Raw genomic sequence first — 24562 nt, 5'->3', positions numbered from 1 at the left:
TCTAAACAGAAAACCTTTACAATAATTGGTTCCAATAACATAATAAATAAGCACCATCACTTATTACCTGAATCACAAAGGAGAGTATTTCAAGAACACAGATACACAAATATCCATTTAGCTCTATTTAATGACTTTCTTAAAATGCTGAAGGATTAAAAAAAATTCTAATCCTCTCTTTGAAGGATTATTTTAAACTCATTTACTTGAACTATTGAACACACCACGTTTATTGCAAATGTTTGGGTTCCTAAATCAACTAGATTTCAGTATTATATATTTGACCTAGAACACAGAACTTGTCACTTTTATATGTGAAGGCGATATATACATATGTAACATATACATATTTATATTTTTTTATGTATTAGCTAACAAACATGCTATAAAATAGTAAAGGAAAGAAAATAAATTCCAATATAGCTGTATACACATATATCCTACATTTGGCAGTTTTGGGTAGTATATTAACAGATTATTTGTTATTCTTTTATCACTGTTTCTTAGATTGCTATGAATTGTCAAAAAATTAGAGCCTATCTGTATCATCCAGCATGTGTTTAGAAGATACATGGCAAAGCTCAGTATCATCTGGTTACTGAGGAAAAACAGGCAACACATTTGAGCTATCTGACATCCATGGACAGCCACACCTTGATGTACTCTCTAAATTTCAACCCTCGTTCAAGAACAATGTTGTACACAATCCTAAACTGAAAGATGTACTATGGACATCTCATAATATCTACATTTGTCTCTGTATCCTCATCTTTTCAAATGTGGTCATACCATGTTATGGGTCTCTAAAACATCCAAAAATTATTACTTTTGACCTATGGAAAATACAATTAAGAGTATTTTTTTTTATTTTTATTTTTTACAATTAAAAGTTTTAAAATACATGTTTAAGGCAGAGATTATAATTGCAAATTACAGACAACTGAACTCATAAAACATACTTTGACCTTCTGTATCAGATATTTCATGTCAAGACTGACTTTTGGTCTGTTTCTCTGAGGCCCAAGAGTATCTTCTGCCTCAATCACTTAGCTTCTGCTGGGATGTGACACTGACACATTCTAAATTCATTCCATGAAATTCATTTAGAGCATGCTAGGTATTAATAGCTCAAGCCTGTTGAAAGATATAATAAATTCATAGCATGCAAAAGGTATCTGAGAATTGCTTACAATCACAGGATATGATCAGATATATGAAAATATGTGTTTAAGACAAGTTTCTGTATTGTATTCAATGCCAACTTGATTTCTAGAACAACAAAAGACTGTTAAAGTAAATCTTCTATACTGAATCATTCAACAGTTTCCTCATGGAAAAGCATATTGTGTAGCTGTTTAACTATAGTCATTTACCTCTGGACTTGCTTCCTTTCAGTTCCACTCCCAGAAATTCATTTTTCAAGTTCAGACATGACTGTCAAAATCGTGTCCATCAGTAAAAATTGCACATACCTTTCATGCATGTAGTTAACTCCTAGTAACAGCTGGATAAACCATTCTATTATTTGACTTTCCAGAAAGGTTTTGCCAGCTTCCTTATATTCCTGAATTTTACAGTCCAGATCGCGGCCCTGAAACACAACAGCATAATTTTTCATATTTTTCTTTCAGTTACGATTTTAAAATCAAGTTCTTTCTACAACAGTTAACATATAGCAGTGACTATTTATCACAAGAAAGTGAGTATGTACTGCCACTCTGGGACTTATAGTCTCTCCTTGACCAAACTCTAGCCAGGCTCCTCTGAGCCCTGTTCTCAAATAGGCCTCAACCTTGGGTTAGAAAGACTTGAGCACACTTCTAATAACTCAAGGCCACATCCCTAGGGTGACATTAGCCTCTCTAAAAGTGTCTGCCTGAGAAGACTTATGGCTGCCACAAGAATTTATTATTTGGTGCAGCCCACACCTCTGTCCTGGTATCTGTGGAAGGGTAGGGGCCTCACTTGAATTAATGCCAGTTAGCTAGCCCAGACACACATGAACCAACCCCTTTTCTGCTTTCTGTTATTTTTCTCTTCCCTGACTCTGCTCAGGCCCCCACCATTTTCCCCCTTCTTCCAGTCTCCCTTTTCATGGTCCAGTCCCCTATGCACTTATCAAAATACGCGCACAACCAGAAAGAGCTCAGCTCTATCCCTGACGGGCAGTTACCGAATAAACTCTGTCTTTACCATTTTAAGTAATGCCCACTGTGTTAATCTTTGACATCATTCAAGGACAAAAGCTCTTCTAAAGGGTGTTATTTTTATTACATTATTTAAATATTACCTAAAATTTATGTTCATTACATTATATTATATCACATATTTACATGTACCCACATAAAACTAAGAATGACTTTCCTTATACTTAAAATTTCATGTAACCGAAGAAGCCTGACATATATACAAAGTAAAAATATAAATCCAGTAAAACTCAAATAAATGATACTAATTTAATATAATGTGATGATGTTCTGGTGAAACTATATCAGTCCTTACATTATAAATATGGCACTGGATGCTCAAATTTGATTCTTTTCAGTTTGGCATGTCCAGACTAATGTGTGTCTTGGGATGACTTAACTTTCTTTTTGTCTATTTAACTACAGAAAATTTCCCAGGAATACAGCAGTGGTTGATTTATGTGGGTTCCAAACACATCATTTAAACATTTAGTCAGTCTGTCCTCCCACTCACCGATGATAGAGTAATACTTGGTGCCAAAAATGAATCATGAGCACAATGACAAACATCTAAAATTGCCTGACAGTGTCTGATAAGACCCCTTCTGATTATGCTTATATTAATGTATTTCACCTACCATAGAAATGAGTAAGCAAAATGTTAAATTCTCTTGAGAAGCACTATATCTGATCCCCTTTACCTTAAACACCGGACAAGTAAATGCAATTCCAGAAGTGTGCCTCTGAAGAAAAAATGAGTGAAATGCAAGTGTTTTTAGTCTTTAGGGGATGCCAACAACACAGCCCCATGAGAGAAGAGAAGTACTAAGCCACATCCCTAAGGAACATAAGAGCCAAACATTAAGCTACTTATAGACTTCCTGACAGAATTTTCCTTGTTAAATGAAAAGGAGAAACATTTATAGGCAATGAAACAATCAAAGGAAAACTACTTCTAATTAAACATTAGGTCAACAAACTTACTCACTTGTAATGCATTTTTTATTTCCTCTCAGTGCAATATGCAAATATTTGCCCTGCACATTCTAACCTTCCACAAGGGCATGACATGTCAAAAATGGCATAGCAAACCTTCAAATTGTACCCTAGCTCACATTCAGTTTGCTGCTGGATTTTCTGGGCCAAGGAGATCAAAGCTTGATGGAACTCAAAGATACAGTGAATCAAATATTTGACTCATTGTCAAAAAGACTATTATTTTCTTCTCATTCTACAAACCTACATTGATAGCCTTCCCCTCTTTTTGATCCTAGAGTTTATCAAGGTCCTATTGGCCCATACAAGCTATACATCACAATGTTTCTATAAATTGCACAAAATAATTTTTGACAATATACTGTAAAGTAGACACAAAAGCCCTTCTGATAAAAGGTGAGCTATAAGTGTATATATTTTTTCAATCCAGGTTTCCTCTTCTATCCAAGAGGACCTTCCTCTCTCTCACACACACACATATGTACACAAATTTTAAAACAAAACAAAACAAAAAAACAAACCAGATATCCTTTCAATGTTACATTTAGATTTTCTGAATATGATAAAATATCCCCACTGTCAGAAAAGTAATTATATACATGTTGCTGTGTCCTTCCTGAATAGCTTCAGATGAGATGTATGGATGGACAGATAAATGGATGGAGGGAGGGAAGAAGGAAGGAAGGAAGGGAGGGAGGGAGCCAGGAGGAAAGGAAGAGGGAAAGAAGAAAAAGAAGGAAAAAAGAAAGGGGCGCCTGGGCGGCTCAGTGGGTTAAGCCGCTGCCTTTGGCTCAGGTCATGGTCTCAGGGTCCTGGGATTGAGTCCCACATCGGGCTCTCTGCTCTGCAGGGAGCCTGCTTCCTTCTCTCTCTCTCTCTGCCTGCCTCTCAGTGTACTTGTAATTTCTCTCTGTCAAATAAATAAATAAAATCTTTAAAAAAAAAAAAAGAAGGAAAAAGGAAAAAACTTATAGAAATATCAATGAAGCTGCCTGCTTCAAACTAATGTTTCTTACTTTAGAAAGGTCATACGTAAGTACAGTTGTCCCTATGAAAACAGCTTTTTGCATACCCCAATTTAGTGTAATAACACTAAATTTGGACAAATTTGTTTATTAAAATAGCATTCTTGGGACGCCTGGGTGGCTCAGTTGGTTAAGCAGTTAAGCAGCTGCCTTCGGCTCAGGTCATGATCCCAGCGTCCTGGGATCGAGTCCCATATCTGGCTCCTTGCTCAGCAGGGAGCCTGCTTCTCCCTCTGCCTCTGCCTGCCATTCTGTTTGCCTGTGCTCGCTCTCTCCCCCCTCCCTCTGATAAATAAATAAAATCTTTAAAAAAAAATAGCATTCTTTTCAAGAATTTATCCCCAACAAATTAAAGAAATATGAATTTTACATATTTGTATTAGCTTTGGTATTGTTTTCTTTGCGAGTGAGCAGAATTGTGTTCTCTGTGAGTTATCTTGCCATAATGGGAGCATACTCCCTGGGGTGACATTTAGTGTTAGTCTGACAAGTAGCTCCTAATGCTCTCCCAAGTGATGACCAGAACTTGCTTACCTGTTTCCTGCATTGATAGTAAGTATGCACACAATTTCCCACGACTATATAAATATATATGTAGATTTTTTTTAAAGATTTTATTCATTTATTTGAAAGATAGAGATCACAAGTAGGCAGAGAGGCAGGCAGAGAGAGAGGAGGAAGCAGGCTCCCTGCCGAGCAGAGAGCCTGATGTGGGGCTCAATCCCAGCACCCTGGGATGATGACCTGAGCCTAAGGCAGAGGCTTAACCCACTGAGCCACCCAGGCGCCCCTATATGTAGATTATTAAAAAAAACAACAACAACAGGTTCTTCAATAGTGGGCCTCAAAGTGACATGTCAAAAGGAGATTACACAGGGATGCCTGGGTGGCTCAGTTGGTTAAGCAGCTGCCTTCGGCTCAGGTCATGATCCCAGCGTCCTGGGATCGAGTCCCGCATCGGGCTCCTTGCTCCGCAGGGAGCCTGCTTCTCCCTCTGACTCTGCCTTCCACTCTGTCTGCCTGTGCTCGCTCTCGCTCTCTCTCTGACAAATAAATAAAATCTTAAAAAAAAAAAAAAAAAAAGGAGATTACACAAATTGCCTCTTGCTCTCTGAGCAGAACTATAAGGAGAAATGAACCAGTTCCTAATATTAAGCAAGGAATGTGTTTACTCGACAAGATAGCCAAAAGATTAATCAGAGAGCTGGGTCTCATCTTCCTCAAGTTACTGCCTCTGCAATTTTCATGTTGAACATTTATCTCTAAAAAAAGTATTTCCTTTGTATTTTGTTCTTAATAAATACTCTGTAGACTATTTTCTTAGGATTTAAATTGGGTAATCAAGACACTCACAGATTAAGATAACAAATTATGCTTTTATATAACAAGAGAAATACAATTTTTTGTGGGAAGCAGTCTGATTTTAACTCAGCAGTATGAGAAGCATTTATGACTCTCTTTAAGCCATCTTCAATGTAAAAATCAAATGTTTTTGATAAAATGTCATACCTCAGTTTAAGTTCTTATTGTAATATCTATATGCTCATTTTTTTTCTTAATTTTTTCTTTGAGAAATATTTAATGATGACACTTATGGCTAAAAAAAAAAACTTTAGTGATGGGTGCCTGGGTGGCTCAGTTAAGTGTCTGCCTTTGGCTCAGGTCATGATCCCAGGGTCCTGGGATGAGCCCCACATCAGGTTCCCTGATCAGCAGGGTGTCTGTTTCTCCCTCTGACCCTTCTTCTGTGCTCTCTCTCAAAAATAAATAAAATCTTAAAAAACAAAAACTTTAGAGGCCCTGAGTGGCTCAGTGGGTTAAGCTTCTGCCTTCAGCTCAGGTCATGATCTCAGGGTCCTGGGATCGAGCCCCACATCAGGCTCTCTGCTCGGCAGGGAGCCTGCTTCCCCCTCTCTCTCTGCCTGCCTCTCTGCCTACTTGTGATCTCACTCTCTCTTTCACTATCAAATAAATAGATAAAATCTTTGAAAAAGGGTTATTAAAAAAAAAACCTTTAGTGAAGAATACTGACTTTGACTTAAACCATTATTAATGTGGCCCTAAGTCTCCATTTTTCATAGAAAATGCTTTCTTTCACTAACATCACTCTTTGAAAGTTGTAAATAAGGCTTTGATGTTAACTTCTGAAGTTCTGAAAATCTGTTACCCAAAATATATCATTTGATGGGTTAATGGCATCTCCTCCCTCCCCCATCCCAATTAGCCAACATGAGATTGATTTTGAAATGCCAAGACCTTGAAGAAATAAAGAAAAACTCAAACACAGTTTCTAAACACTCTCTTTGATTCCATTAAAAACTTTTAAATCTTAAAAGCATTTAATTAAAAAAAGTTAATCTGTGTTGTTGCTGTTTTTTTTTAAGTCATCTACAGAAGCCCTTATAACCGGTTTAAAAGGCTAAAGTAGAACATTCTCAGAGGCCTTTGTGTAGGCAACATTCAGAGTGTACACTAAGGACAAAATAATCTCAGGATTTTGGGGCTGGAAGAAGCTTGAAAAATTGTTCTGCTCCACTTCATTTTAAAATAAAAAAGCTGCCCCTTATTAATTTGCTTGGTTGACATCTTAAAATGCTGTTCTGTTACACTCTTTGTCACCTTTAAACAAGCTTCTAATACATCCTTCCAGAGGATCTCAAATGTCAGCAGGCATCAGAATCATCCATGTTGCTTGTCTAAAAGGTATACTCCTGCACCACATCAACAGAGACTCTGGTTCAGGAAGTCTGGAGAGGACAATGGAATCTGTATTTTTAAAAATTTTTTTATTAAAACAAGTAGTACTCACTTAGAAGCATTCAGTATGTTAACAAAACAGTTGCAACTTTTTTTTCCTTGCAGTTACAGAGTGGTATTTAGTTAACAAAACAGCAGTGATTTCATAGAAGCTGCATCAGAGACAACTGAAGATGAATAAACTGTCATCCCTGGGAATACCCAACTGGCTCAGCAGGTAGATGCAATTCTGGATCTTAAGGTTGTGAGTTCAAGCCATATGTTGGGAGTAGAGATTACTTAAAAAAATAAAATCTTAAAAAGGAAAGAAAAGAAAAACTACCATTTCCATATATAACTAATTTGTGCTGTGCACCAACCAGAACCTGCTTTAAATATCTATGCCAATTTCCCACATCCACACTATACCAGGCAAAGTTAGTGGCCACAGAAAGACCACCATCAGGGCTGTCGAAAGACATTCTGGAATGTGTTAACTGTACAAAGATAAGCAAACAACAACAAGAAAAAAAACTTAAACTAAAACAACCCACTGTACAGACTGTACAATTTAAAAACAAATCTTACCCAGTCTTATATTTCAATTTTTTTCTTTAAAAGGCATGAGCTGTATACAGGGAGCGTTACATGATTTATAGACAAGGAAAAAAAACTGTGCCAACACCAACTTATTCATCAACATATTCTTCCTCCTTCTCCTCCTCTTCTTCCTCCTCTTCCTCATCTTCCTTGTCTTTCTGCTTTTTCTTGCTTTTTGCGGCCTTGATGACACCATTTTTGCCGCACTGGACTTTCCTTGAGCATGGTATGCAGAAATCTCCTTTTCATAATTTTCCTTCAGCTGAGAGGCCTTCTTTTCATGAGACTGCTTGTCATCTACAGCAGTGTTTTTCCACATCCTTCCCCGTTTCTTTGCAACGTCACCTATGGATAGGCCGAGACGTTCTTTGATTTGGGGGTGACACTCAGAACAAAACTCCTTTGATTCTGGGCCAATACTCAGAACAAAACAAGAAAAAGGCCAAAGGAGACCTGTTGGGTGCACTGGGATCCTTGAACTTCTTTTTCTGTTTCCCCTTTAAGGGGGATGTAAGTTTTCATTTGTCTTTCATAATGGGCCTTGTCCACCTTTGTCATGTCTTCAAATTTTCCTTTCTCTTTAGCAGACATGGCCCTCCACCTCTCTGAGGACTTCTTAGACACATCTGAGAAACAGACTCAAGCATCTGGGTGCTTCATCTCGAGCTCCTTTCAGAAAGTTTGCACAAAGAATGCATATGATGACATTTAGCCTCTCAACTTCTTAGGATCTCTTCTACCCGTGTTTAGTTATTTTCTTCAGTGAGGCACAGAGTCACCCCATGCCCACCTGGCTCTCACTCACCCCAGCACTGCCTCTATGGAGTTCAGTGTACTGCAATGGCTGTCAGAATCTGTAATTTTAAACAAGTATTCTAAGTGACTCTGGGACAGGTAGCCCATAGACCACACTTTAAGGAAATGTTGCTAGATAATGACAAGAATGGGCCATTTATACCTAATATTTCACCCATCAATGAAAACATTTGGCCCAATAGTTTGAAAAATTCCAAAGGCAAAAGCTGTATTTGGGACAGTCGGGGTTCAATAAGAATCATTTTATAATGATACATTTTTAAAAGCCTGTAGCATTACTAAAGACAACACCAAAAAATGAAAGTGAGAAGGGCAGGGAAGGAGATCATCTGTCATTATAGAACCCAAAGACATTTCCTTAGAATTTTGGAAGTTCACTGTGATGGAGTACATAAAAGTGGGAGAAATGGAGGCCACACCATGCTCTTAAAAGCAAAATAAGAAAATCCAGTTTCGATATAGGTACTAAATAATGGCATGTAGTATCATGATGTTTATGTCTCATAATATAAATGAGAATTCCTGAGTTTAGTTGCTAATTTCTTTTTCCAAATTTTTTCAGAGTAAGTGTTCTTCCTGTTGAGGCAAATATGCATGGATAAGAATAAAATGGTAGAACTTATTTTTATCTATAAATCAATGGGTTGTTTTTAAAATAAAGTATTTGAAGTGGATTATTCTGATCCTGTTTTTGAAGAGTTATATTTATATAAAGTCATATGTCAGCTAAAGCTATACCCCAGATGCTGTTAAGTTCTACTGAGTTTATGAACTGCTTTATATTTAATGCATTAGTACAAATCTTTTAATAAAACTAGTTTCACTTTTCAATTTTTACATTAACAATTTTAAGTAAAAATCAATGGCCTTACTTTTTAACTTTGCTGTTAAAAGGTTAAAATATTTCATAGTTTAAACAAAGAAAGTAGGTAGGACAAATCATATTACTTTATTTTGGTACTTAAAAACCATAAGTAGATCAGTCAGGTCTATAAAATCATGAGATACTCACGTGATTTACAACCTTCCCTAACTGAATAAAGTCTAGACCTATAGAATTGGCACAGAGCAAATTCAGGAAGGCCTACCTACTCCAGGATGGAGCTGCCCAGATAACAGAGAACCCTGATGGGACCAACCTCTCTAAAGATAATGCTTAGTTCCCTCAGTCAGCAGCAATCCCAGCAAAGCAGGCCCTAAAGACAGCCCTAATATGTGGACACCTGGAGCTCACACTGGGAAGGATGGTGCTATAGACTGAATGTCCCCCCAGAATACCTATGTAGAAATCTTAACCCCAGTATGATAGTCGGGGGGGGGGGGGGATATTGGGAAATTATTAGATCAGGAGAGTGGAGGCTCATGAATAAAATTAGTGGCTTTATAAAGGAGACCCTAGAGAACTCCCTCACCCCACTACCATGTGAGGACACAGCAAGAAGATGACCAACTGTCTACAAACCAGAAATCTGGCCTTCACAGACACCAAATCTGCCAGAATCTTGATCTCAGATGTCAAGCCTTCAGAACCATGAGAAATAAGTTTCTGTTGTTTAGAAACCACTCAGTCTATGGTATATTGTTAGAGCAGCCTGAATAGACTAAGACAGATGGTCACTGATCAACGTCACAATAATCAATATACCAAGAGTCTCTCTCAACCATGAAAAAACCAATTTGGATGGAAGTAGTCCCAGACACAGGATAATCAACAGTAGCTTTATGAGACATGTCATTGCCAAATTCACTTGCAAGAGTGTACTGACACCCACTAGAGGTTCAAGATTATAAAACTCAGCCTACTTACTTGATTCATTTAAGCAGTTTTACATAAATAAGAAACATAAGCGAAAATTTCAAATTTTATTTTTTACAGTACAAACAGATCCTTGGCAAGTAATCGCTTGAAAATTGCTATCAGACCCATTAGTGTTTAAGAATTTGCATGTTTCCTCCTTCCCACATGAATCATCCTACCAACTACAAGTCAGACTCAGAACTTGCCTTCTAGAAAACAACTGGAAAGGGGAGACAGGAGTAGAAACAATTATAATCATAACTTCCATTATTGACAATCTACTAGGTGCAAAGCTCTGACAGCCAATTTTTAAATACTCACTATTTCAAATTCCTAAGAAACCTAACAAAAGAGGTGTTGTTACACTATCTTAATATCAGGAAAAGATCAGAGAGATGAAATAACTTGCTCAAGGAAATGGACCAAGATTTGAACAGAAGTCAGTGTGATGACAAAGTCCACACACTCTCCACTATTTCAAACCCTACCCAGTCTCTGAGTGAGTGAAATAAAATAATAACATCATCAACATATTAAAATATCCATGTGTGTGCAAACTAGTAGACATGTGTTTCTGTCTTTATGTATAACTGGAGATAAATATACAGAATATATGAGAATAAGCCAAGAAAACGAAATACACAGGTATGTATGAATTGTGAGATGATCACTACATTCAAGTTAATTGACAAATCTAATACTTCACATAGATATATTCTTTCTTTCTTCTTCTTCTTCTTCTTCTTGTTTTTTATAATGAGAGCACTTGAGATCTACTCTCTTGGCAAATTTCAGGCTTACAGTACAGTACTGTTAACTATGTCACTGTCCCCAGAACTATGTTCGTGATTCCCAGAATTTGTTTATCCTATAACTGAGAGTTTCCATTTAATATATTTTATATTTTCCTATAATTCACTAGGCTTGACTAGTGTGGCTATACAGAAATTTGTGTTCTGGGCCACAATTTGAAACATGTTTAGTTAACATTGTTGGTATGAGCAATAAAACAGTCAGTCTCTTCTAATTCATGTCCATGTACAGGTAGATAATCACATGAACTATTTTGTTGACTCTATTAAATATTAAGGAAGGAATTAGAGCAATCCAAGTAGAAAGAAAAAAGGAGCAGTTTTCCTAATACCCCTGGTCCTGCTTCTACCCTGAACAAAAATCAATATTCTGGCCATGTGATTACCAGAAAATTACTCCACCTGGGGTCCTGTTTCCTCATCTATAAAATAGAATTATATATAAGACTCTACTTCTCCTTGAAAAGGGATGAAGCCATGTTAAGAAGACACAGGAGCCAACATGAAGGAGCCCCAACAGCTAAAGCAGGAAGAGTATTGGGTTATAACTCATAGAATAAAATAAATATTTATGAGTTCATGATAATATAAATAATTGAATAAATACATAAGTGGAAAAGGAACAGTAGAACAACTATTCCTTATAAGAGAATTCCAATTAGTAAATGTAGAAAGAATGAAGGAAATACATAATCACCATTAGGAAAACATCAGAGTAAAAATTGCTCCAGGCAACCTTCACTGGAAGATGCTAAAATCAGTGGTTGGAAGTTTGAGGAAAAACAGGATTATCAGCATAGTCTCAAAGTATCTTTCCCAAGATACTACCCACATTTTTTGTAGTGTTACCCACTACAAAAAAAGGAAATAGTAACTTTACAGTGGAGAACTTCACAGTGGAGAAATGCAGCAGACAAAACTTCTATCAAATAATCAAAGTTAACATCCACCAGTAATAAGATGTACTAACTTCATGTCCCCTCTTAATACGATATACTGAGAAGGACACCACATCACTTCTGTGGTAGTCTTACCCAGAATATATAACCTCAATCTAATCATGAGAAAACATCAGACAAATTCAAACTGAGAGTTCTTCTACAAAATAACTTACCAGTACTCATCAAAAGTATCAAGGTCATTTAAAACAAAACAAAACAAAACAAAAGGCTGGAAAGGGAAACTATAATAGATCAGAAAAGACTAAAGAGATACAACAATTATATGCATTGTAGGATCCCAGATTTGGCCCTGGAACAGACAAAGACACTAGGAAGGAAACTGGTAAAATATTAATATTCTGGTTTTGATAACCATACAGAGGCTATAGAAGTTATTAACATTAGGAAACATGTTTAACTTCAAATGCATTACAATTAAAGGTGAAGTATTAAATTCTTACATCATGGTCCATGTTTTTCAACTTCTTAGTGTTTTATCACATTATTCCCTTTAACTCAAATGTCCTTGCCCCATCTCCCTGACCAAATCCTTCCCATACTTCAAGTTCAAATATAATGCCAGCTCTTCCATAGTTCCTGCAGCCCAAAATCATTTCTCTTGACTCTTAGCTCCCATAGTATTTTAACCACCCCATTCCCTTGACCCCTACCACACACACCCCTTGTATTTTTGCCATTGTTATAAATGATTTATTTATTCTACCAGACAGGTACATTGTACCATGTTGTACCATACTTCTAGAATTGTATCTGACACAGAGCTGGGGATCATAATGGCTTCTGGAAAGACCTTTGATTACCGCTGCCTTTGTGAACTTGAAATTCTTAAGGAACCAATAAATAATCTAGAATGTCAATTTATTCATATACATTGAGAACTACAACTGCCAAGACAGGAGGGAGCTCTGGTCAGTTTAGCCAGAAGATTTTTTCCTTTTAGAAGAGGCCTAAGTAGAGAGCTGCATTGTAATCAGAAGCTGCACATGGAGCAAGGAGAATAGACCAGGCAATTCTCATGAATAATAACACCAAGCGAGGTCCCTAAGGGTAAAACCTAACCCACCATCAGAGCCGTACCTCCCAGTTCTCAGGTCTGGGCCTCATACTTGCTCAGTGCTCCATAAACACTGACAAAGCTTTCCTTTACAATGCTATTTTCCTATTTGTACACTAACCATTCCCCTTCTAATGTAGTTCACAGCCCTGGCTACATACTCAAGTCACTGGAGAGCATTCAGAACTCCTGATGTCTAGATAAAAATCCAGGTTAGTTAAATCAGGCTTTCTGGAGATGGGCCTCAGGTCTTGTGATTTTTTAAAAATCTTCTGGCAATTCTAATGTACAGCCAAGGTTGAGAACTACCGTTACTGATAAATTTTGGTTTAGTTATGTCAGTATCACTATGTAGAAATTAGACAAGTCCAACCATTCCTGCTTTTGGGGGACAGTCATATGCTCTCTCTCTCTCTCTACTGAAGATATGTGATCTCACCTATCCTCCACTGCACCTACTAAGTGAATAACCAGGTTTCTGGGGATGTCCTGCCTTCACCCAAAGGGAAACCTTCAGGTAGTATCCCACAGGTCTCTAGTGCAGAACATTGTTAGACAGTCAGCAAAATAAGACAGGACAAAATGCTTTTGACATATAAAACAGGTAGAAGGATCCAATGTTTTAGCTTTTACCATTAGTGTTTGACAGAAATGTGGTGGGAAGCAGCGGGAAGCAAGTGATAAATAATTTGTGAGAAAAAAAAATTCTGAATACTAATTTCTGGCTCGCTCTGTGGGTCCATGTGACAAAAAATGAATCAGAAAAAAATCAATCCCACATTGAAAGTTTGAGATGGTTTCTACTATGTATAAAGTCCTGAGTGCCAAGAGGCATAAAATACTATGTGGTCAGGGTAGGAGGGTCAGGTGGGGAGAGACTTCCAGCCAGGAGATTATGGGAGTCTTTGTAAAAAAAAAGATGGCATTTCTGCTGGGCCGGGGAGGATGATTAGGATTTGAAGGAGGATATTCTAAAAGGGAATGGTCCAAGTACAGATGAAGAGGTGTGAAACTGTGCGGTACAGACAGAAAACAGGAAGTAGTTCCATTTAACCTTGGGTGGTGGGGCAGGGGGAAAAGAGAAGACACCAGTATTTGAAATACTCTCCCACTCTGGTAGTTTTGGAACTACTCCCCATCAAAGATTTGGTTAGATCTTGACAAGAAGTTGTGAGAGTTCAGTTATTTGCTTTTCACACTCATAATCGATAAGATGTGCCAAAGGGTTGAAAGGTAGATGTAGCAGTCTCACAAATGAATCTATATATTTCAGTCTTGCGAGGTCTCAAATTAAATTACAAAAGAGCAAACTTGGAGATAAAAAGACCAGCTATTTGAATGGTGATGGCATTTTCCTATGAAGTGCAAGTTTGGCAATATGCTATTTCCAATATTATTTTACCTCAATAAAAAGAGGATGAAGCCAAGCTTGTGCAAGTTAAGGGCAAATTTCGGTCTGAGGGTGAGAAATATCTCTGTTAACAAGAACTAGTGATCCGCACACGTCATTTCTTGGGAGTCTGGGAAGCGACAGCCTTACAGCTCAGCAGCTTGGAGCCCTGGAAGCCCCACTGCAGTTCCCCGGGCCTGTCTACAGTCGTCACCATGGCAACGCGCCTCTTGAGAGAGTAGCTCAGCCCTTGGAAACCACCAGAATTTGAAAATTAACGCAATGGATCCTGTACGAGAAAAAAACATACAGAAACATCCTTTCTAAGAACATAAATGGGACAAGTGGGCTATATTTGAAGATGGATTATGGATTAGATAGGGGGCGGGTCTCAAACTTAGATGTGTTTTGGACTTGCCTGGTGGACTTGTCAAAACACAGATTGCTGGACCCCACCTCCAGAATTTCGGATTCAGTATGGCCTGGGTGGAGTGCCCAGGTAATAGTGATGCTGCTGGCCTGGGATCACATTTAAAAAATGAAATAAAGATTTTGTTTATTTATTTGTCAGAGAGAGAGAGCACAAGCAGGGGGAGTGGCAGGCAGAGGGAAATGGGGAAGCAGGTTCCCTGCTGAGCAAGAAGCCTGATCGGAAACTCCATCCCAGGACCCTGAGATCATGACCTGAGCTGAAGGCAGATGCTTAGCCTACTGAGTCACCCAGGCATCCCACCAGTATTGTTTCAATGTTAATTTTCTGATTTTGACCATTGTACGATGGTTATATAAAACAGTGTCATCAGCCTCAGGAAATACAGCAGTAGTATTTAGAACAAAGAGGCAACCTGTCTGCAACCTCCTTTCAAACGGTTCAGGAAAAAAATACAGATAGATGAATAAATAGAATGATAAAGCAGATGTGGGAAAATTATAACAATTGGCAAATCTGGATGAACAGTTCATTGTGTTATTCTTAAAAGTTTTCTGGTAGATTAAAATTAGATTAAAGTTAAACATTTTTTAAAATAAGACCGGGAAAGAAAGTTCCAGCTTATCACCTAGACACTCTAGGTGAGCTTCTAGGTAGCTGGTAGCCATACATGGTTATTTGAATTTAAATATATTAAAATTAAATAAAATTTAACATCCAGCGCCTTGACCACACAAGCCACACTTTGTCAAGTGCAAAAGAGTCATGTGGGACTCCTGACTACTGTATTGGACAACACAAATAGAGAACATTTCCACTATCACAGAAAGCTCTATTGCATAGTACTGACCACACTGAAAAATAGTAAGACCAGGAGAGAATCTTTGGAAAGTCTAATGTGCCAAAAGCAGCAGGAGGTAATAGTAATAGTCACAAGCAGTAGGTGTCAGTTGTCTACCAAATAAAACAGTTGATTAACTGAAGGGCAAAAGGAAGATAAATGATTAAATTATAGAAGATGGATCATACTATAGCTACACACGGAAACACCTATAGTTTTGCATGGATTCAGGACATACATGCCAGAATAGCTGTTCATTATCACAGCTCTGCACAACTCATCATTTTGTTTTTCTTAGCAGTCCACTGGCTGAAGGAGAAGTAGACACCCAAATGCAGTGGTTCTCCCGCCCTCCTCTTTCCCTCTCACTTTCCTCCAAGCAGAGGAATGGACAAGGTGACACCTGGCAATGCTGAGCCGAGGAGGCTGACCTGCCCGGAAATAGCTGGGACTTGGAATATCTCAAACTTGCAGATGTTTTAACTGGGCTTTCGGCTTCATATTGGTTAATACACTAGCCAGTGTGTCAAGCAGGCAAGGCTGACTTTTGTTGCTATCCCTGCTCTTTCCGAGTTTCTTCTGCCTCTTCTTTTCTGTGTCCCAAACACACAGCACCCTCTGGGTGTCCAAAGTTTCTGACCAAACAGGCCTGCCTTCCATTCTAACAATCATCTTCCTTCTTTTTTTATTTTATTTTTTTTTTAATTTTTTTTCATTTATTTATTTTCAGCACAACAGTATTCATTATTTTTTCACCACACCCAGTGCTCCATGCAATCCGTGCCCTCTATAATACCCACCACCTGGTACCCCGACCTCCCACCCCCACCCCCCCACCACTTCAAACCCCTCAGATTGTTTTTCAGAGTCCATAGTCTCTCATGGTTCACCTCCCCTTCCAATTTACCCCAACCCCCTTCTCTCTAACTCCCCATGTCCTCCATGCTTTTTGTTATGCTCCACAAATAAGTGAAACCGTATGATAATTGACTCTCTCTGCTTGACTTATTTCACTCAGCATAATCTCTTCCTTCTTTCCAGCATCTTTTCTTTCAGGCCCTGGTAACACCCAGGTGATGAGCTGACTAAATTCACTCTAAAGTATGACAAGCACCAAACTCCGCCAAGGTACATTTGGCTAAGACTAGCTCCCAGAATGCCCTGGGAGATACTTTTTGAGCAAAGTCATCTTCATGTTCTCTCTGCCTGACCCAGCCCTTCTAGCTTCCCTCTACCTGGCCTCTCAGGAGCAAACATCCAGCTTCACAGTACAGCTGCACCTTGTCGTTTTCCCCTCCCTTCCCTTTCCAAGCAGGTTCAGACTCAGTTGGGGCTCAGTAAAATACACAGCTATTACTTGCAGAGAACATGGAGTGGCAGGGAAAACTGCAAATACATGAAGCCATAAGTCACAAAATGATAAATGTGAAGAAAGATTTTCATGAGGAAAATGAGCCATATTTCCATTTTCAAACTTCCACTGGGGAAAAGGAGGAATAGGCCTAGAACCTGAAAGTCAAGAGACGGACCTCTGCTCTGTCCAGGCCTGTTACAGCATTTAAATGTCCATCTAAGTATTGGACCATTGCAAAAGGTTTGGGTAATCCTTCCCTAAATTACTCTCTCTCCAAGAGGCACTGTCCCGTAACAACTATTACTTCATTGGAAGTGAGTCTGTCAATTACCTAGAGATCATCATTCTTAGCTGCAAGACACCATACCCCAGGTCTTTATAGTTCAGCTTGTGGGTTTTTTTCTTTTTTAAAAAAGTTTTTATTGGGGCGTCTAGGTGGCTCAGTGGGTTAGAGCCTCGGGCCGTCAGCTCAGGTCATAGTCTCAGAGTCCTGGGATCGAGCCCCACATCAGGCTCTCTGCTTGGCGGGGAGCCTGCTTCTCCCCAGCCCTGCCTGCTTGTGATCTCTGTCTGTCAAATAAATAAATGCATAAATAAAATCTTTTAAAAAAAATCTTTAAAAGTTTTTATTTAAATACCAATTAGTTAACATAGAGTATATTATTAGTTTCAGGTGTACAAATAGTGATTCAACACTTCCATACAATACTCGGTGCTCATCACAATATCCTTAATCCCTATCACCTATTTAATCCAACCTTCTCAACCTATGATTTGATCACTGAACTTATGAGATATCTCTTTATAGACAGCTATATACTGTGAAATAGATTCTTACTGAGAATTCCAAAAGAGGAGAGTCTCACCTCACAGTACTCTGTGATAATGCAGAAATTATCGTGCTCCACAAAGCTCGCATGGAACTTGACAATAGCGGGGTGGTCCAGCTTGGAAAGGAGCTGAGCCTCCAAATTGGCCTGCACAGTCTCATTTGGATTAAGATCTCCAACAGAGATTTCCTTCAGTACCTTTCTGCAGCCAAACAAACAAACAAAAATAAAAATTTAAATACATTTAAAGTTAAAAAATAACAGCTATGAAAAGTGGTCCAGGGCCACCTAACTAATGTCCAGGCCATGACCTAACGTAGGTTTAGTATTGTCTGTTATGACACTGTCGCCTAGTGGTCCCTGAACCTGCTTGCCTATCCTGGTCACTGACATAGCTGTACCCTACAGATTTGGTCAAACAGGGCAGAGTCTGAGCTAATTTTGAGCAACATTGCTGAGGGGGCTGCTCCTCCTCTGTCTCTGTAGATGTCTCAGCTTCCCTTTGTCTTTCACATAGCATCTCTGCTTTCATCTGTCTCTTTCTGTGTCTCTGTGAGACTCTCTCTCTTTCTATCCTTCACCTTATCTGTTTTCCTCTGCTTTTCTATTTCTATTCCTATCTTGGTATCTATTTCTGTTTCTTTTTTTGTTTGTTTGTTTCTCTCTCTATATATATGTATTTATTAATCTATCAGTACTGTCTCTGTGTTTTTCTGTCTTTACCCATGTCCTTCTCTCTCTCTGCCTTTGTGTCTCTCTTTGCCTCTGTGTGGGTGTGTGCTTCTCTCTCTCAGCTTAAAATTTTCCAAATCTAACAACTTAATATCAATAGGGTCATTATCTATTTAGTTTCTTTTTTAAACTATCCTTGGCATAGCATACTTTATTGCTATTGGTATTTAGGACAAGAAAAAAAAATCTAAAAACACTGATAGAGAGGAATTTAGGATCTCAAGCATGTATAAATGGAAAAAGAGCTCATTAAATCTCCAAATTATTAATTTTAAAACTGTGATAACTCAATGAGAGTGGACCAAAACACTATCTCTTCCCATCTCAGAAAAAAATAGTCGGATGAACAAACCAATTATAGTACCAAGTGTAAACTAGATTGCTGGGAAAAAGCACTTTAGAGCACCAATTATGTGTGCAGACAGATTCTGCTGATTATAAGTGAATGTTAGCTATTCATTAAGGCAAGTTCTGCAGAACCCATTCTAGAAAACATTTTGCAAAGATGTTCTTTAAGAGTTACAACCTATGCATATTAATAAAAATGTATTTATAGTAGAAACAGTCTTAATTAAAGGCCCTTCAACCAAATCATGGATGAACCAGAGCTCTCCAGTTCTTTCTAACAGATGCTGATTGTTGCTTGCCATAGGGAATGCTTGTGCCTAGTAGGTGCTCTCCAGCACATCCATTAACTTCTGCCCCTCTAGGTGAGATGTGTGCTTACCTGAGTGATTGTGCTTGTTCCTGAACTTAATCATGCCAGTTGTGCTTCTTACAGTAAATTTGTGACTTAGATGCGACAAACTGATGAAGAATGAGTATGAGTGTCATCTTTGCAAGGAAAACTGAGTTAAGTGTTTGCCAAAAAAAAACTTGAGTGTGACAAGTTGCAAAAAAAAAAAAAATGCTGATAATAATTGACAAGATAGTGCTAAAAAGTTGGGTTAAAAATGTAAAAATTTAGTATTTTGAATTCAGTTGCTAAATTTTCATTTCATTTTAAAGAAGGTAAACCTGGAAAACAATATATATTGCAGGTAGTTTATGCAAAGAAGATGAAGGGACCTCTAATTAGAAAATACTAGATGTTGGGGCACCTGGGTGGCTCAGTGGGTTAAGCCTCTGCCTTCAGCTCAGGTCATGATCCCAGGGTCCTGGGATCGAGCCCCACATCGGGCTCTCTGCTCTGCAGGGAGCCTGCTTCCTCCTCTCTCTCTGCCTGCCTCTCTGCCTACTTGTGATCTCTCTCAGATAAATATAAAAATGTACAATGATATGTTTTAAGTTGATATAAATGCTTTCATTATGTCATTTCACTTAAAAATTATTTGCTGTTTACCCAAGTACTAGCCCAAATCACTGTGGATGTCATGATGGGATGTCTCCTATCCATTTGCATAGGAGAGCTCCTATGATCCTTAAAAACATAATTATCCTATGAACTTTTCATTGATTCAAATAAGACTTTTCCCTAGTTGTTTTACTGTAGAAGAAATTTCCTCAGGCAATACCAGGGATAGAGCCTGTTTCTTTGTTCAGACTCCTGGCCTAGAAACTTAGATATTACAGTTAACGCTGTATCTTGTAGTTTTATCCAATCCATTCCTCAATGGCAAACGTTTCATAAAAATTCTAGGTTAGACCATCTGTCCTAGAAGCTGAGACACTATGTAGGAAAACTTAGAAAGTGTCCTTATTTAAACTGATTCCTGTCAGGTGTTGGATGACATCTGGCATTTTTTCTTGACCAATAAAAGGTTGGCATTAAGTGTCCATTCTCTAAAATCTCATCAGGAGAACCTTCTATTTCAAGACGGCCCTTATTGGGAAATCAGTTTTCCTAAAACTTGAGTCCTTTATAACATTTTACTCATTTTAAATGTTCTTCATGGTCTTCCCAGTATGAACTCATCCACCGCCAAAAGACAAGCATGGCAGGCCCTGGCTGCATTAGGGAGGATGGCCCTGTCCCAGGAGCCCCACAGGTTCTGCCCTGCCATTTACAGGACCCTTTAATTAGGGCTGCAATTTAGAAAGTTGAAACATTCGGTTTCCTTCCCCTGATGGCGCTTTCACGTTGGTTTTGTTAGCTAGCGAAAACATTATCAGGTCCCTAATTGATCATGAAGTGGATTCTAGAGAAATGCTTGCTTGGTAACATTTTCTATGAGAAGACTGTGCCATCAAGAATTTGGTTAAAAATGACCTCATTTTATTAAGAGTGGCATCTCCGGCTGTTAGTGTAGTAAAAGGAGCTTGAAATGACATCGGTGGCTATGTTTTTCTGTAACTTCTGAAGATTACCACACAGCAGGTAAAGCTCAGTGACATCTTCATAGTGCTTTTCCAGTAATTTACTGTGCCCAGCTAACATGCAGTTGTAAAAGTCACAGTGGTTAAGCATGACAATATAAAGCCTTGCGCAAACTTGCAATATTCTCTTGCTGTGAAAGAAAAAATGCTATCAAAAGCTTGAAGATACTTATTTTTCCTCATAAACATTAACTATTGTGCAACAGAGTGTGAGATTTTACATATAGTTACCTGAGTCCTGTCTGGCAGCTCAATGATAAAGCATAAAATCTCATTTGCTCACAGCGCAGCAGACGAAGGTAGGGTTATTAAGACAGGTGATATCTAATATCATCTCTAGCTGACGCAGACAAAGTCTACCTTCCTTACCTAAAATTGTGTCACTGAACTGACAGAGGAAACTCTCATTGCATATCACTTAATATGAGATCAATATCAGCTGAAGATAGCATGGAAACTTACCAAATCAAGGACAGCTTGTCACCTGCTCAGTGACTCTCAAATAACATGACAGGTATTTATTTTATCAGAACCTCAACTGCTTGCAAGAAACTTTATGATAGTGGCAAAAAGCAAAAAACAACAAACAAGAAATAGGCATCCCTGCAAACTCACTCATTTTACAAACTTTCTGTTCTTTTTCCCAAGTGGCATTCTTCTTTCTTCCTAGAATCAGTAGCAAATGGTTAAACTTTGAAGAATGACTTTGGAAATCCGGGATAACTATTGGTAATTTCATTCCCTGAAAATTCAGTCACTCAAGACATGTATGAGGCAGACTACATTTTTAACATGTTAACTACTAACTATTTTTTTCTCAAATTTCCCCTTAGTTCTTTCAAATGCTCCCCATTGATAGATAGACAGCTGGTAGTGCTGTTAATCTTTGCAGTTAGTCTAGAGATGACGAGCTGTGATCCTTTTCCTTGTGATTTAACCATCAATGACTCTGTATACTGTAAGCACCTACTGTGTGTCTATGGTGCAGCAGGCACTGGGGACTTGTAGGCCCTGCCCTTGTGTCTACTGGGCAAGACAATTCATTAAACAAATAGATAAATGTATATGAGTGTGTGAAAATACATATATTCTTGAAAACTTCAAATTGAGATGAATGCTATGAAGTAAGGGTAAATGATATCTGAGGCTCCCCTCATTTAAGATGTTGTGACTCTCTAATGTGAGCAGCAGCTACTGCACCCACTGGGGATGGAGCCAAAGGAAACAGATTTCAAACTCGGCTTAGATGATGGTAGTTTTTTATTTGTTGTGTCGCTTTTTTTGATTCAGTATTCACCTGTTTAACAAGGAGAGATTATTAAATCTACTCCCGACTTTATTTTTTGAGGGGGAGGGGTGGATTGATTGATTAATTAATTGATTTATGGATTGCTTTATATTTTAATTCTAGTGTAGTTAACATAAATCTGCTCAGGACTTTTAAATAGAGTTTTCATTCATTTAGCAAGGTGGCAATTATGTTAATCTTCCTTTCTTAAATGAAGAGCTCTCATTTTTTCTTATTTTCAAGGAAATACAGTATATATGAAATTTTTTAAATACCCACAATTCAACACAGAGATAATCAGCATTAATGATTTTGTTATTTCCATCCCATCTTTTTGCTACACAGTTTTAATAGTAGAAGGCAAACAGTTTGCACAATTTGCCTGTTGCTATTTTCATGAGACATTATCATAGCAGAAACCTGTCATTTGTGGCTGCCCTGCATCTTTAGACAGCCTCCCTACATTGCAACAGACTCCTGGACTGTGGGTCCTGCCTTCCCCAGATAGAGAAAAATGCACAAAAACTGATAAGCAAAGAAACCCCACATCTCCCACCTCCCTTGAGCTGGGGTATCAGGGTATGACCTAGATTCCATCAGTCAGCTGCACCCACCAGAAACTTTGCCATGGGTGTGAGCAGAGTAAAGGAACAGGTTAGGCACTGGGTATCCCTTTTGTTAGCACAGGGGTCGGAGGAAACAGCATGGCCTGGTTGAAAAGGCAGCAAGCCACTCCAGTGGCCTTGTTCTGGCTGATGCTCTTGGAAATTTAGCCATTAGCCTGCTCCCCAGCCCTCCTGCTGCTGCCGTGAGCTCTCTGTTTTCTGGAACAAATCCCCTTCTGCTTAAACCTCAGACAGTGGCTGCTTTTACCTGTACCTGGGAGCCCTGACCAATGCAATAGGCACATTCAGGTGTTACCAAAATCACTGCTAGCACTTTGGGTTCGGGAAAACTGAACCTCTGTGGGGTGCCTGGGTGGCTCACTGGGAGCCTCTGCCTTCAGCTCAGGTTATTATCTCAGGGTCCTGGGACTGAGCCCCGTGTTGTGTTGGGCGCTCTGCTCAACAGGGAGCCTGCTTCCCCCCTCTCTCCGCCTGCCTCTCTGCCTACTTGTGCTCTCTCTTTCTCTCTCTCTGTCAAATAAATAAATAAAATCTTTAAAAAAACAAAAACAAAAAACTGAACCTCAGAAACTTTGACTCACTTAGGCTGATTTTTATTTGTTAATTCAAGTCTTCAAACGTAGGATCCTCTAAGGGATTTAAGGTCACAGTATTTCATATTCTTTTATGGGTAGAAATATCATAAGAGTACAAAACACCCTTTATTAAAGTTGTTTCATACTCTTTAATATATAAATTTAAAATGTAAAGGGATATAAAAAAATATAGTGGCAGAAAGCAATACTGATTCAAAAAAGTGGTACATCAATTAAAAAATGAAAAAAGCAGGAACTAAACTTACTTAAAGGAGTAGCTGAAAAAAAATTTGTAGACGTTGTGGAGAGTATACTAAGATGGAATTTTATTTTATTTTATTTCAGTTGTTTATTCTCTTAGCAATTTAAAAAGCATATTTTAATGTCTGTATCCAGAGAAAAGAACAAAATTTTTTATGGGTCACCACAATAGGCCATATCTAAGAACTGCTTTTGTTTTTAACCATTAAATTCCTGATCTCAGCTCGTTTGAGGGCTAGAACTGATTCACCTGGTCTTTTCCTCTCTACCCCTGATCAAAGCATTAGAAGGGATGTGGGGGCTCAAATGGCATGATGGTGCAGTGCAAATGCTCATAGCATTTGCTGAGGGGCAGAGCCTAATTTCAGACTCTGTATGAGGCTCTGGGCAGCCATAACCAAACACCTTAAGATAGGAAATCCCATACTTCTGTTACTTGACCAGCTGTTGATGGTCAAACACCATGCCATACACTGGGGATCCAAAGATAAGAAAGATAAACCTCTTGCCCTCCAAGAGAGCTCAGTCCCATGGGAGAGACCAGCAAGTACAAAAATAATTGAACAACTTCATGATAAATGCTCTAATAGAGCTTGGTGGCGGATGGGAATCCCTAATCGTTCTTTGAGAAGAGAAGAAAAACCAAAATCTATAGACTAGCATCCCAGGTCACTCACTTTGGCAAATGCAAACTACTTTTTACTGTGCAGAATCACTTTTTCTCTAGGTGGACTCCCGAGAGGCAAAAGATATGAGTTTATCATTCTTATCATTCTTTACTATTTTCCCTATGTAAATCAAACCCAGGAGAGGAATGTCCACATTTGCATCATCTGAATAGTTTGTGGAAGTTAATAAGCATGTGAGGTTTTGGTTTTTTTTTTTTTTTTTTAAGAGAACTACTTACAAAAACTACTTAATTTCTATACCTATA

General features: G+C 38.4%; 1 protein-coding gene across 4 annotated transcripts in view; it reads right to left on the bottom strand.

The window, feature by feature from the left end:
- NEK11 (NIMA related kinase 11) overlaps positions 1-24562 on the bottom strand; it is a 258711-nt gene that overhangs the window by 193167 nt on the left and 40982 nt on the right. For all 4 annotated transcript variants that reach the window (XM_032333018.1, XM_032332991.1, XM_032333000.1 and 1 more), the window contains exons 2-3: positions 17867-18032; positions 1473-1591 (exon numbers count right to left, since the gene is read on the bottom strand). In XM_032333018.1, coding sequence (XP_032188909.1) covers positions 1473-1591; positions 17867-18032 — 285 coding nt within the window. The remainder of the gene's footprint in view (positions 1-1472; positions 1592-17866; positions 18033-24562) is intronic.

This window comes from Mustela erminea, chromosome 1, assembly GCF_009829155.1.
Source record: "Mustela erminea isolate mMusErm1 chromosome 1, mMusErm1.Pri, whole genome shotgun sequence".
Taxonomy (NCBI): domain Eukaryota; kingdom Metazoa; phylum Chordata; class Mammalia; order Carnivora; family Mustelidae; genus Mustela; species Mustela erminea.
Note: the sequence above shows the minus strand (reverse complement) of the source record. Positions and strands in the feature narration are given on the sequence as shown.